Source organism: Salminus brasiliensis, chromosome 15 (genome assembly GCF_030463535.1).
Source record: "Salminus brasiliensis chromosome 15, fSalBra1.hap2, whole genome shotgun sequence".
Classification (NCBI taxonomy): domain Eukaryota; kingdom Metazoa; phylum Chordata; class Actinopteri; order Characiformes; family Bryconidae; genus Salminus; species Salminus brasiliensis.
Genome location: NC_132892.1, coordinates 29,547,256 through 29,562,408, shown reverse-complemented (window position 1 = coordinate 29,562,408; position 15,153 = coordinate 29,547,256). Strand labels below are relative to the sequence as shown.

The following is a 15,153-nucleotide window of genomic DNA, read 5'->3' as shown; positions in this document are numbered from 1 at the left end:
AGGCATTCAGAAATTTGCTGAGAAATGTGTGTTGCTCAAAGTAATTTACCTGTCCCATCCCTTATAATATAAATGTTTGTATTTGTATATGTATGTGCACACACTGGAGCTTGTATGTACTGGAGCTATGTATTTTTCTAAATTAGTTTACCATTTAACTGTACATGCATGCACACATTTATTATTCAAAAATATATTTGAATAATAATACTATAATAAAATGTGTGCATGCATGTACAGTTAAATGTTAAACTAATTGAGAAAAATACATGGACTAAAGCTCCAGTCATGCTCTTATGAAAGCAAACAAAAAGTAATTCACAAAAATGTCAAGAACTTTCATTTAGATTTGAGAAACTTTTCTGCCACTTTTCAACCAACGCTACAGACACTCAGATCAGTTTATGGTTTATAAATGGTAAGTGGGGGTCCTTATCCCTCAGTTTGTGAGCAACTGATTAAATGAGTTGGTTGAGCCTTTGGTTCCACATCTTGTTGCACCTGTTTGGAATCAGAATGTGCAGCCACATCACCCTTTGCAGATGAGAAAGGGGGTCAACTGACCGCATACAAAAACCCAACCATTTTACCTCAGAACCTCACAGGACCCTCTGAATGATGAGGCCGTTATTTTCATTCTCTGATTACCTCCCGCTGGTACAGATGTTCAGAGATTGCTTACGTCGTCATCAAATCCATTATTACCCAAACAAAGAGGAGCCTCACGGCAGAAAGCTAGTAGAACGTCCCCTCAGAGTCTTCAGACCGATATAAACCGAGTGCATGTTCTTCATAGTCCCATCTGAAGATTATCTGTGCGCACCGAGGCTATGATAGCTTCATGCCCTGGACATTAGCCCGCAGACCAACCATCTGTTTCTCCTGCATCAGCTTCTCCTGCTTAAACGCCACCTTATTCGCTTTCTTCTCCATACGCCGCTCCTGGAGAAAGACAAAGAGAGTAAGAGACTGGCATCATGACAAACTACACTTACATACAGCAGTTTTCTTTAAGAAAAGTTCTAACAAAGTCTACGGCATTCATGATTAAAGGGAAAAGCACAGAATCGTTCACAGCTCTGCTTGCATAGTAATGGATCCTACTGTCCTCCCAAACTGAATAAAAAAACAATAATAACAATAACACACTAGGTAATGTCCGAATCTTTCGTCCAAAGTGGACTTTACGAAGAAATTTCTTCTCTCTCATGAAGCAGACACGTCAAAATTGTAATCTGAAATACTCTGCCTTCCATAATCCAACTTGAATATATCACCATCTGCTGGCCGATTCCAACACCACCATATGGGGTTGTACTTAAGCGGCCCCATAGAACTTCTACATTAAAAGAAAAGGCAGAAGTGGGCTTTTTAGAGACAGAGATGCACTGTATGGTGCAAACTTCCCCATTTGGCGTGGGAAAGCTGGAACAGAGCACTGCAGAACGTTGCAGGGTTTCAATCCATGTCGGACTCTTCTTGCAACACCAATGAGGTCTGCATGAACATGTACTGATAAATTCTGATAAACCTAATCAAAACCCAGTGCTCTGAACACAGCTACACCGATAATATTAAACATCTTGATCATCTTCATACACCGTGGCATCGGTCAAGGAGTGGTTGAACAGGCAGTTCCTGAAGGTGATAAAGGGGTTAAAAGAAGGAGAAATGGGAGAGAGCGTAAGAGTCTGAGACTCTCCAGATTGTGAAACCTAGACGACTGACTGGGTCAGAACATCTCCAAAAGGTCAGGCAGGTCTTGTGCTTACGGAGGCCCATCTCACAACTTTGATTTGTGGACATCCCTTCAAATGAATGCATTCAGCTACATTAAGTAGCACCCATTGCTGACAGAAATGTGCAAATGCACACACAAACATCTTGTCTAGTCCCTGTAGAGAAGTACTTCCAATAGAACAGGACTCTTTGGAGCAGTTATTAAATATGAACCTACTGGCACCATGCTGCTGCCTAATGCCAGGCGTGGGCTAGAGGGGCATAAAGCCCCCCAGCATTGAGCCGTGGAGCAGTGGAAGAACGGAGCTGGAACAGAGCCGAATCATTGGCCAGTTAAACTGACATTTTTACACACACAAACACACACCCACACACATAAAGTACCTTCCTCTCTTCTTTAATGGCTTGTTTTCTGAGCTTGCGGTCCTCAGTGCTCTCCTCTCGCGAGCGGGGCTGTGTGGACACTCTGGGTAGATCAGAGTCGTTTATTCTCTCCATCCGCTCCACCTGTCTGGCTGTCAGCCCCTTCTTAGGCAGAACGTCCAGAGGAATGCCGGTCTTGTTGGACACAAGGATCTGCTTGGGCTACACCATACAGACACACCAACACAGGAGATTAACCAAACGGCTGAGATGCACACCTAGTTCGTTTGGAGATGATCAGCTGTTTGGGGCAGATTCTGAGTTTATTCAGTTGAGTGAAACTGACCATCTGTTCCAGTGAAACATGCTGACTGTAAGGTTTGCCTTATGTTTGCACAGTACAACTTTGATGAGTAAACCTCACACCCTTCCCATTGGCTCCTGGTATCCATTTGCATATTATACTCGTCTCACTACTATGCCCCTTCACTCAACACCAATGTGCATCAATTCCCCCAGGGTACTTTCCACAATGCGGTCAGCTATCATTTGTGTGTGTTATGTATTGTGGTGCAGCTGCCTGGCCTCAGTGTTTCTCTGATGCTGAGTCCAATGCTGCGCACGCTACTCAGGGTCCACTCTCATACACTAATACAGAATTATGCCATCAGCGTCTGGCTGGATCCCTGCTCAGTTCTGTGCTGGACAATGGCCCCATTGTCCTCCCCTGCAATCCAGCTGTGAAGATATCCATTCAAGCAAGGTCAACTTAAGTAGAGTAACTAATCCTCACTTACTTTACTTAGCTACATCTAACAAGTGCACCGTTTATACTCAGTTCAGGGTGATTTTTAACTCAAGCCACCCGGCAATGGCAGGGGTCAGAAGCCGATCTGTCCCGAGAGCCCTGTGAGCTTCAACTCGTGGTCTTAAAATCCATGGAAGGACCTTTTTCTTTCCTGGCACCGTGATACAAACTTCCCCTGGGAGTCGCTCGCTGTCTTCAAATGCAGACTGAAGACCCAGCTCTTCCAAGAGTACCAGATTGAAGTGTAGTGCCTAGCACGGAGATCTCTGTATTGTGTATAATTGTGTTTTAGTAGTATCTAACTTTCGAGGGGTCTTTTGGATCCTAGCCAATACAAACTAGCTAAGGGTATTTTCTGTGTAAACAGCGAAGCTCTTTTGTAAGATGCTCTGGAGAAGAGCATCTGCTAAATGCCTTCAAAGGAAATGTCATTTGAGTCAATCCGTTCCCCTAAACTATATAAAAAAACAAATCCTCAGGTTTTACAGTGTAGGACCAACCCACAAACACTCAATATTATTAAGCAGTGCATGTTAACATGTTTTACTGGTAGGCGTTACCTTACGTGGGTCTTCTATCAGCTTTGGATGATTGTAGAGATTGGAGTACGTGCCTGAAAGAGAAAGAAACAGGAAGTCATTAATGAACCAGAAAAGAGCATTTTTCTGAAAGAAACACAGAACAGTTGCGCAATTAAAGCGGATCCCACTTCCAGGCAGTTTCTAGGCTGTTGCTACGTTGGTTGCTTGATTGCTGCAGTGATGTTTTAATTCAACATTTAAGAATCAATTACATAAATATTAAGTATTTTTAGATAAACTAAAAATTGTTATTATTGTCATTATTATTATTATTATTGCTAGTAATGATGATTATTTATAATAATTGTGTATAGTAGTGAAAATGTCAATTATGGATGATGGTGATCATCAATTATAATGATATTTATAATAATAATTATACATAATTGTCATTCATTACTACACACAATTATTAATTTAAATAATTATACTTACTAGCATTATTGCTAGTATTATGGTACTTAAAATATACATATTACTGTTATACATATGTTCATTATCATTTATCAGACATTGGTTTGGTTCTGATTATTAACCTTTATTTCATGTATTTAATATATTTTATTTATCAGAGCCAAACAAAGTGAATAATTATACACATTAATAATAAAATACTTTATTATAATGGTGCAAGTGGATGTTCAGTTCTGTTGTCCTTACTGATGATAGTTTCGCAGTCCCATTTCTCAGTAGGCGGCTCCTCAATAACCACGGTTTCCATTTCCTGCTCTTCATCACCATCCTCATCTTCCTCCTTCACTGAGGGCAGCTCAGCCGGACCCAGCTGCTCTGGCGTCTGGCACCTAGAACGTCAAGAGAAGACAGGTGTTAACAGCCACACACAAACCCCATTCACACGTGTACTGCTCACTGAACAGCAAGGCTGCCCTGCCAGTTGCACTCTACCTCCACAGAGAGTCCCGATGCAACACACCTGGCTCTAATATTCAGATGCTCCTGAAGGTCTCATTACCTGGACTTAGGGCCATCACACTGCCAGTATAACTGGTCTAAATCTAGTACTGGTGTTCACACACTCACTCTTTCTGCTTCTGCTTGAAGTAGTCCTGGATGACCTCATCCAGTCTTGTGCTGCCAGGGTTGATGTATCCCTCCAGCTCTGCATTATCCAGAGCGCCGATCTCATCATCATCAAACTGCTCATAGAACTATTAACACACACACACACACACACACACACACACACACACACACACACACACACACACACACAAAATCACAGTCAAGCACAACAGCACGGATGTTCAAAAAAGACCATCAATTAGCCCACAGAAGCCTGAATCAGTCCATACGTTCTCATAAGCATGCTGTTCATTAGTCTGGAACCACCAGTCCTTCTAACAACTGCTATGCAATATTCTATGACAAAATGTTATAGAAATGTTAATGACTCATAACTAAAACTTTAATTATCTACATACAAAAAGGTCAAGTTGTGTGTCGCACTTTGCTTGTTAGATTATTTAACACAGAATACAGAATAAACACCATCATTAAAAACACAGGTCATTAAAAACACATTGTATATGTACACTAAGAAATAGATACAGATATTGTAGAAATATATTTATAAACCTTTATAAAACATTTGTTAGACTTCATTAATTGTGTACCGTTCATGAACTCTTACTTAAAGTGTAATAAGGCCACAACCTTAATTAGTATATACTTTGAAGTCTGCTATGTAACCATTATTAGTGTTGTGGACAGTTGTGCTTGCTCTGACTCTGGCTGCTGATGGCAAGCAAAATGACCCGGGATTCGAATCAGCTCCATAGTGGCAGTGCCTTAGTCCACTGGACCACCCGGATCCCTGTTGTGCGTGTAATTGGCTGCACTCCGATTAAGTGGGAGGTTTACTGCTCTATGTAACTTAGTGAGGTAATAAGAGCTTAATATCACTGATACATCAAGACATGTTCGGTTTTCTAAAGTCAGGTTACACTCATGACTGATTAGATATTAAAAAGACTAAATATGTATTTATTGATCACCACAAACTCAGGATCTATTCATGGTTCTTGAGGTAATAAACAGAATCTGGATTATATTGGGATGAATTCCATACAAGGGTGCAGTTCATTAAGGTTAAACAATTAAACGTGTCATGTATTGGACAACTGACGTGCTGTAGGTTCCACTAATCACTAATTGAGGACTGAACAGCACTGAGTAATGTGCATAACAGGGTGGTAATGGTGTTCATCCAGCATTCTAACAACTAATAGCACAATTATTAATAATTTACTAATCTATGCAAAGCTCATAATCATTAAGTCTTAATGCAAGGTGAACGCAGTTCATCGTTCTAAACTCTAGCTCTACCTTTTCGAAGCGGTCGTCGAGCAGCGTGAGCTGTTCGTTCCTCCTCATGACGGAGGAGGTGAGGGAGTACTCCGTGAAGCGACTCTTCGTCTCGCAGTCCATGAAGGCAAACTGTCGCCCGCTGCCTCCAACCTCGTCATCCTCGTCCGACAGGCCACCTGCTGAGCCGTAGTCCTGCTCGTCCTCGTCTCCACTCTCATCCGTGTCCTCCCACTCATCATCATCACCTTCATCACTGTGAGATTGCAAAGACTGCTGGTTTATTAATACTGTATTAGATCCCAATTAGCCATAATATTAAAACCAGTAACATAGATTATCTGGTTCCAATGGCAAAGGGTCAACGGGTTGGGATCTACAGATAAGCAGCAAGTGAACAGTCAGTTCTCGAAATTGAGGTGTTGTAAGCAAGAAAAACGAGCAAGCAGAAGCGTTTGAGCCACTCTAAGACAACTGTGTGTGGGCCAGAACATCTCCAAAACATCGGGCAGGTCTTGTGGGGTGATCCTGGTATGCAGTGGTCAGAAAGGTCAACCTGTGAACCAGCGACAGGGTCATGGGCACACAAGGCTGACTGATGCGATACATGTAGGCCCAACCTCAATTTACAGGACTTAAGAAGGAGCTGCTGCTAAAGTCTCAGTGCCAGATACCACAGGACACCTTCAGGGGTCTTGTGGAGTCAATGTCTCGATAGGTCAGAGCTGGCCTTTGGTGGCACAGGGGAGGGTCTACACAATATTAAAGGTTATGGCTGATTGGTGGATTCCTGCTGTAGTAACCAGTTTTCAAAACATTTATTTTTTATGCGTTTTTAATAGCTGGTAATCTGCTGCATGGCAAAAGAAGAAGCATACAGTGAAACTCTAGACACAGTGCTGCTTCTGAGACCGCCGTTTGAACCCTTTTACCTGTCAAACATGGACATGAGAATAAAGAATTTGAATTTCGCTCAGAGGTAGTATGCGTGAAAGACGTCTAAGGGTGTGTTTACAGTCTGTCTGTTTGGCCTTGGTTGAACTATACCTGGTAGGACTGCTTTGTTAGCGTGGCTTGTCTGAACAGGCAGATTGCCTTTTGATCGGTAAGTTTCTTTTTTACCGAAATGGTCTCATTCGCCTTCAAGCCAATTCCGATGCGGCTGACTTGGAGTGAGAATAAAATATAAACCAATGGAGGGATGTGATCCCAAAGCTTGTGCTTGAATAGTGATAATAAAACCAAAGTTTAAACGGGTGATATCTAAGGGTAAAAAAGATCTAAAAGTCAATATACAGTCTGGTGTAAAAACTAGGCATCCTATAAGAACATATGTAAACATTTGGAGATCTGATCTTCATGTGATCAGAACTGAGAGATGGAGGTAATCTAACTAATCTCTCACACCTAAAGAAATTATTTAATCATTTATAAAAGGGAATGAATATAAATATATAATTTTCCTGTGATTAAAAAGTTCAACCCTATTAGACCCAGGTGCAGAACACCAGCTGAGGCCTTCAGAAAGAAGATAGTAGATGCAGGGGAGTCTGAGAGGGAGTTTAAAAAGATCTCAGAACAGTTCGAAATCAGCCGTTCCACTGTCCGCAAGTTCATTTAAAAGTGGAACCACTGACCAACAGGGCCAGATCAGTTCAACAGCAGGCCACAAGATGGGTAAAGAAGTCTCTAATAATCCTAAAATGTCTTCATGGTAGCAGGCAGATCTCACCACAGCTGATGTCAACATACAGCATTTACCATCAGAAAGAGACCAAACAAGCTCGTTCTTCATGGTGGAGAAGAACGAGGTGCAATTTCCCATCAGATTCTTAAAAAGGATCTAGGGATCATCCTGGTTAATCACTGTTATATTGCTCGAGCCTAATACCATCCATCCGAACACATCTCAAATGGCTTTAGTCTAAAGGGAAGACCAAGAAGACTGGAATACATGCTCAGTGTAAAGTTAACTTATGCTACTAAAACCAACAATGACACAATCAATTATTATTATTATTATTATTATTAATATTATTATTATCATCATATTATTAAGCCCAGCGACCAAGCTAAGACGTACCCCATGTCACCCTGCCTTGGCATGACATCATTGGCTTGAATGACGAAGTCATCATCCAGCATGTTCTCAGGGTCATCAAAGTCAAAGTCTTCATCCAGCGCAGCCACAATGTCTGGGTCCATATCCAGCCTGGGTCCTGACAGAGGCAGTTTTCAAAATGTGAGAAACGCAAGAAGAAGAACATGAACTAGCCTCACTGTAATTAACAACAGAAGTATGGTAAACCCGAGCATCGGGGGTTCGACTCCTGGGTCATGCTGCCTGCCATCAGCAGCCAGAGCCAGAGAGAGCACAATCGGCCTTGCTCTGCTCTCTCCAGTAGAGGGAGGGGGGGGGAGACACTTAAAAAGAGGGGCATGCTAGTTCTTCTGTTTTGGCGGAATCCATTTGGGGATTCAACCAAAGGATGGAATCACGATCGAAGAAACAATGAATCAGAATATCAGCTTTCTTACAACAACTAAAGCCTCATTTATGCTCCCTTCACAAACAAAAATGAAAATACCCATTGTCTAACAGTCACTGTCCACATACTTCATCGGTGTTACCGTCTGCAAGTTTCTTCTGAGTCATGTTCATGTGGAAGTGGTCAAGTGGTCTATTGGCTACAGTACTCCCATGGTTTCCAGCGCTATTGCTCTGTTCAGTCATTATGAGCAAGTTTACAAAAAATGTGCACACATACTGAAAAAGTGGAAGTACAGTATGGACAGAAGGCTCTGCGCCGTTCATCTGTGCAATACTCACATTATACTGTTCATATGTGCAATAATAATAGTCCTGTAATTCACATTAATGTGTGCAATACTTTTCCATATTTATTATCAGTTATTACCAATTTAACACTTTACCAAATTCATATTCAATTTATATACATTTACATTTAAAGTTTCTCAATTTTTTTCTCTCCTTGTGCTAAATTTATTTTATGTATTTGTTTTATAGAGTGTTTATTTTAGCGGTTGCAGCTGTAACAACAACAATTTCCCTACTGGGATCAATGAAGTATTTCTGATTCTGAGGAGGGGTGGTGATCAAACATCCCGAACTCACCAACACTATTTTTGTTGCTGAATGCAATCAAAGCCTCACAGCAATGCTCCTCCAAAATCTAGTAGAAAGCCCTCTACCCTGGACAGTAGAGACAGTTACTCCAACAAAAGCATTCCCTTGATTTCGGAAGAAACAAAAAACGAGCAGGTGCTGAAATTCATCTTTTGATCTGAAACCCAATGGCCTCGCTGTCCAAATACTTTCAGATGTTTTTGTGTGTCAGGTTAAAAGACCCAAATATCTGTTTTCACAGAAGGCAAAATTTGCACTGCTCTGTTTGGCGTTTAATATGTTAAGATTTTGTAAACACTGAAATATTTTGAATATATTATATTAAATTATCTGTCCAAAAACTTTTGTCATTAATCAGTGCTGTGATCTGCTGTTCAATGTGAAGGCACTGTGTTCTTCTTATGCTTGTTCTCCAACTGTTTATGTGCAATCACCTTCACACATATTACCATTTGTGGTCTAGAATGTATCTTTTTTTTGCTCAGTGTTTTTTTGGCCCCCCCTTTGCTCTTTCCGTAACAGTAAACAATGACACTTCTGATTATGTAAGCTAAACGGTTGGGCAAAACCCAAAACGATTGGGTTTCATGCTGAAGCAAGTGATGGAACACTGCACTTACTGCCAAAACACCTTACAGGAAACAGAGGACAGGAAAAAAAGCCCCACTTATGAAACATCTCGTCACATGACTTACAATTGACACCATCAGTTAAGCCTCCAGCATATTGGCTGGCCTCCCGCCACTACTTTCCTAGCCTCTATAGATAATGGTAGGCCCAGCGGCCACACAACGTAGATCACGCCTGGTGTCAAAATGAACAGTTTCACCCAAGACTCTCCTCCTCCATGATATGGACAAAAGTATTGGGACACCATCCCTAGTTTCCTCACAATTTTGTTTATCCGGCTTTTGTTGGAGTAGCTGTCTCTACTAGCCAGGGAAGAAGGCTTTCTACTAGATTTTGCTGAGGATTTGATTGTATTCAGTGACATTCCAGAGATCAGTTCCTCCACTGCTCCACAGCTCAATGCTGGGGGGCTTTATACCCCTCTAGCCCATGCCTGGCATTAGACAGCATGGAGGCAACAGGTTCATGTTTATCTGCTCCAAAGAGTCCTATTCTTTTGGCAGTACTTCTCTACAGGGACTAGACAAGCTGTGTGTGTATTTGCACATCTTTGCCAGCAATGGGTGCAACTTAAAGTAGCTGTGAATGCATTCATTAGAAGGGGTGTCCACAAACATTAGGACATACAGTGTGCTTGAGTAGTAACAGTGCCCCCTGTTGGAGAATCTTTATGAAATTTGATGTGGGTACAGGTTCATTTCTCTCGTGAGGAGATGCACAGGCAGAGGAGAGACAGCCAAATGGCTTTCAGGCTAAAATTGGACTGGTCGGACATTTGCCTCACCTGATACAGGAGCTGCTTTGTTTAACAAACCCACTTCCTCCTCGAATTCTGAGGCAAACACAGATGAGGGCAGATTGATAGCGGCCGCCTGAAGCAGAAAGACAGAACAGTTAAAAGAGGAAACGACAGCGGTGGCATTTCACTTCAGCATCTATTTAAAACACAGGTGTAGATAAACGGGACAGGATTTCTGTGCATGACTGTGTGTTTAGACCCACACTATATTTGTGTGTGTTTATAAACAATCACACACAAAACACACCTTTAAAACACAGAAACACATATGGACAAAAGTATTGGGACATCTGCTCATTGCTAGATTCCTCTGAATTCAAGGGTATTAAAAATCGTTACTCCTGCTTTTGTTGGAGTAACTGTCTCTACAAAAAGATTTTCTACTAGATTTTGGAGGAGCACTGCTGTATTTGAGCAGAACCAAAACAGAGAAGCAAAACGGGCCATTTCTAAAACCCCAAAATGTCAAGCATCAGTCTTGACTTATAGGGACACTTCCAAAATTCTCATTATATATATATATATATATATATATATATATATATATATAAATTAATTCCCCACAACTATTTAAGATACTGTGTCTCAAGTGATTGAGAGTTTTATTTATTGTCATTATTTTGTAGAATCATTTTTTTTTTTTTTGACAGATGTTTTTTATTAATTCTTGGTTTAAAAATAAAAATAAATAAATAAATAAATAAATCATATCTCCATATCTTACCTAGTTAAACTTTTAGAGGGTGCTTTTCTCAGAGGACTGTCTGCACAATCTGCCCGTTTAACAATTAGGCTCTTTACAGTACTAGCTGATAATGACGGTAGATCTAATAAAACAGCAAAGATTTAGACCCAAGTATTTTGGATAGGTTGAGCCTCCTGACTGACTGAATTCAAACTGACACAATCTGTGAAGCTCAAACACAGCAGTTGCTCTGTTAAAAGAAAATGAGCCAATTCTAAAACCCCTAAAACGTCTTGAATCAGTCTTGACTCGTTATATTTACATAAACCCCGCCCACTAGAGAAAGCTCCAGTCAAAGCTGGAGAAACAGTAAAAGTCTACGACACCAGGAGAATATGGTGTTGCTGATACTGGAGAGCAGCTCATCTCCTCAAGCCTTGGCTGGTTATGGGAATACGGGTCGCTACGGGAACCAGGCCTTGTGACCGTGGCTTTTTCTGGGGAGAGCACTGGAGTACTGGCATCTCACACTGTAGAACGTAACAACATAGCTTACAGGTATAACCATGACCTCCTCCTCCTCTTCTTCTTCTTTCTCCTCATCTTTAAAGGTCACAGATCGCGTGGTGGAGACCAGCTCTGCGGGCTGGGACGCCTCTCTGAGGTGCTGCAGGTAATCGTAGTCGTCGTCGAAGAACACACCATACTGCCTCTGCTCCTCCCTTCTCTTCTCCACCTCCACCTGCCAAACACACAGGCACAGCACACCTCGACTCACACACTCCGCTCCACCACCTTTTTAAGAAGAGGGGGTTCTATTCCCAGCTGTCACCGCAAATAATCTTTGATTAGGTCAAATCAATAATTATCTACCATTTTCACCTAAAAACAGCGGCTTCAGAACCACTGCGATGCTCCATTGACCATAACAAGGAGAACTGCGCCTCTGCCATTCCCATTCTGGGCCGGAATGCTGTTGGAGCACTATGGAAGTCTGGTGAAGCGAGCAGGACTTGGTATTATGTGATCCTGGGCTCCCCCTACAGGTGTGGAGTGTAATTCACTTTTACTCCACTGCTGTAAATACAAATAATGCTTTGAGCGCCCCGCCATGGACAGCTAGCTGTACACATGCATTTCTGGACAAGCTGAGAGATCCAGAAGCAGCATGTGGACTGACGTGGTAGAGTAATACTACAGGACTTTACACTAATATGACTCGGGTTATGCAGCATTACACAGCAGTTCTGGAGAGAGGTTCTCCTCCTGCAGCTCCTCCAAAAGATCCATAGTCCGGTAGCAGCAGCGTTCCGGCCCACAGTGGGAATGACTGAGACGCCATTCTCCCAATTACAATCGGTGGAGCATCAGCATGACCATGAAGCTGCTGTTTTTAGGTAAAGTGCTCCATAACATTGACTTTAGGACACCCAAAGGTCACCTGCTAAGCCTTAGTCTCACCTTGGAGGCTGGTAGGAGGACATGCTGAGGCGCTTTCTCGTCAGCTGCTAGCGGATCCTTCTGACTTCTGTGAACCAGATGAAACGACACAGCGTTCTTCTTGTTTATGAAGGCCTTCTTCTTCCGGTGAGGCTTTACACAAGAGATACAGGGGTGAGGGGGAAACAGGGAAAACACGCTAGCTGCTGTAAAACATCTGATCCTTCTGAATAGCAGCTGCCTGATATCTCCTTAATCAGGCGTGATGAAAAGTGCATTAATGTTTATCAGCAGCATTTTTTAATAATACCAATAAATCAATATAAGCGGCAGCAAATCCAGATATCTGTACAACCTAAAAATGATTTCACTGGAAATATTTAAGGCTCTACTTCTTCAAACAGCTGGCAAAGGCATCTGAAATGATGACAAAGCAAAAATGTAAGCTTTGTGTGGTGATTACTTTCGATTTACAGCTTTTTGCTTTCATTAAGTGTTAATTACTCCTTTAAAATATTTATTAAACCATAGCAGGAATAGTAGGAAGGCCCCATCTTTGTGATGAAGATTCAGTCCTTAGTGGACTTGGTTAAAGTCAGACAGCGTAGTGGCCATTAGTTAAGAAGTGATGCACCAAAAGAACAAAAGTATTGGGACCCCTGCACATTCACTGTAATAACAAGGGTATTAAAAAGAGGCTTTTGTGGGAGTAACTGTCTCTACTGTCCAAGAAAGAAGGCGGCTTTCTACTAGATTTTGCTGCATTTAGCATCAAGAGCAGCACTCGTGAGGTTACGATGTTGCCTGGTCACCACCCAAACAGCACTGGCAGGAGCACCATCCATCATTCCAGAGAACACAGTAGCTCCACTGCTCCGCAGCTCAATGCTGGGGGGCGTTATACCCCTCTAGCCCACACCTGCCAATAAATTAGGCATGGTGCCAGTAGGTTCATTCTATTCAGTCCTATTCTATTGGCAGCACTTCTCAATAGAGACTAGACAAGCTGTGTGGATTTGCACATCTGTGTCAGTGGGTCAATGGGTGCTTACACTTAAAGCAGCTGAATGTATTTATTAGAAGGGGTGTCCACAAACTTTTAGAACATTTTTAGAACATTTGTGTGTGCATCTGTACGCATTTCGTCCACCAGAGGGCAGAAAACTTCATTATATTTCTCTATTTATATAATGACTGCTTGTGTATTGTAAGTTATATAGATTATTTATGACTATTAGTGATTTAATTATGGCACTGATGTTGCAAAGGACCGAAATATTAAATATGAACTAAATATTTAGTAATGTAATATAGTCTGTATGACTAAAATAACTCTTCTTCTGTTTCTGGTACAGCATAGCATTCAAACATCTGCTGGTTTTTGGCAACTAATCTAATCTAAACTATTATTGCCAATAATCAATAATAAATGGAAACGAGCTATTAGACTGGCCTTGTTTACCCAGTCTGATCAACAACTGGTAACACATACAGGTTATGCATTAGAGGGTTAGACATGTGTAAAGCAGTAGCCATGAGATTAGAACATATGTACACTGTGTGTTCATGGATTTCAGAAGGAAAAAGTAGTGCCAGCAGTGAGGACAGCAGTGGTCACCACGGCTGAACTTCATTAGTGGACATTAGCATTACAGCAGCGAGGCTCAGGCTGCTGTTTATGTAGCCCGCTAACGCTAACTGCTGCCTAAAGGTCCAGACTTCTTACCATCTTGTCGAAAATACACGATCACAACAGACTCGATCGCTTTATTCCTTTATCCCCCTTCAAAACACGTCGAGTGTCCGACTGATAAAACCGTGAACTGCAGAATCAGCGGGTTAAACGGCGGCGAGTTTAGCTGGAGCTGCGTCCCTGGCTCCACATGCTGTTCTCGGCCCACGTGTCTGGACTGCACCACCAGAGCACGGCGGCGGGGGCGGGGGGGGCTGTTGTAAAAGTCAGACGTTTATAAGCATTTTTTCCCTTTATTGAGAATATTTAATAATAACAAGCACGAATTTAAAGGTTTTATTAATTTATTTGATTATTTTTTATATAAGTTATCGCGTAGTTTAGCGGTCGTCACCCGCATTTTGGTTCAGTCCACGCTTACGTCATCAAAATGTCATAATAAAAGCCCCCCCCAAACCTGTTCAACTCAGTTGGGACTTTTATTGATCCTTAAGGGGTTTAAACTTAATTTAGTTGCTTATTTATTCTTATTCTAATTTTTATTTATTTTTCATTTTTAGTTTAAAATTAAAATGTAAAGCAGTTTAGTCTGATTTAAACCTTGAGCTGTTTTTCTGAAGAAAATACAGAATGGTTGCACAGCTCAAGTGGTCCCAACTTCCAGGCAGTTGCTATGCTGTTGCTACGTGATCGTTTTTTAAGTGGTTGCTATGTCGTTTCAGAAGATTGCCATGGTATCCCAGGTGGCTCTGATGAGGTTAACACCTTTACCAATAACAATACTATTATTAATAATAATATATTCTGGATTCAGAAATAATAAAATAAGCAATAAAAAATCTGAATCTCATAATAATCAGATTTATTTACAGCACTTCCCATGTAAAAATAATAATAATAAAAAAAATCGGTTAATTAATTAGGCAGCCTGTTAGAACCGG

The 15,153-nt window shown here is 41.4% G+C and overlaps 1 protein-coding gene across 1 annotated transcript; it reads right to left on the bottom strand.

Moving 5' to 3' along the window:
* Nucleotides 1–317: 317 nt before the first annotated feature.
* On the bottom strand, nt 318–14,407 carry ltv1 (LTV1 ribosome biogenesis factor). Its single transcript, XM_072657292.1, has 11 exons — nt 14,246–14,407; nt 12,541–12,672; nt 11,636–11,821; nt 10,380–10,467; nt 7,901–8,036; nt 5,839–6,073; nt 4,534–4,661; nt 4,153–4,295; nt 3,472–3,524; nt 2,125–2,325; nt 318–942 (listed from the first exon to the last, which is right to left on the bottom strand). Exons 1-11 carry the CDS (start codon nt 14,246–14,248, stop codon nt 829–831), a joined length of 1,419 nt encoding a protein of 472 aa, XP_072513393.1. The 5' UTR covers nt 14,249–14,407; the 3' UTR covers nt 318–828.
* Between the last annotated feature and the right edge of the window lie 746 nt (nt 14,408–15,153).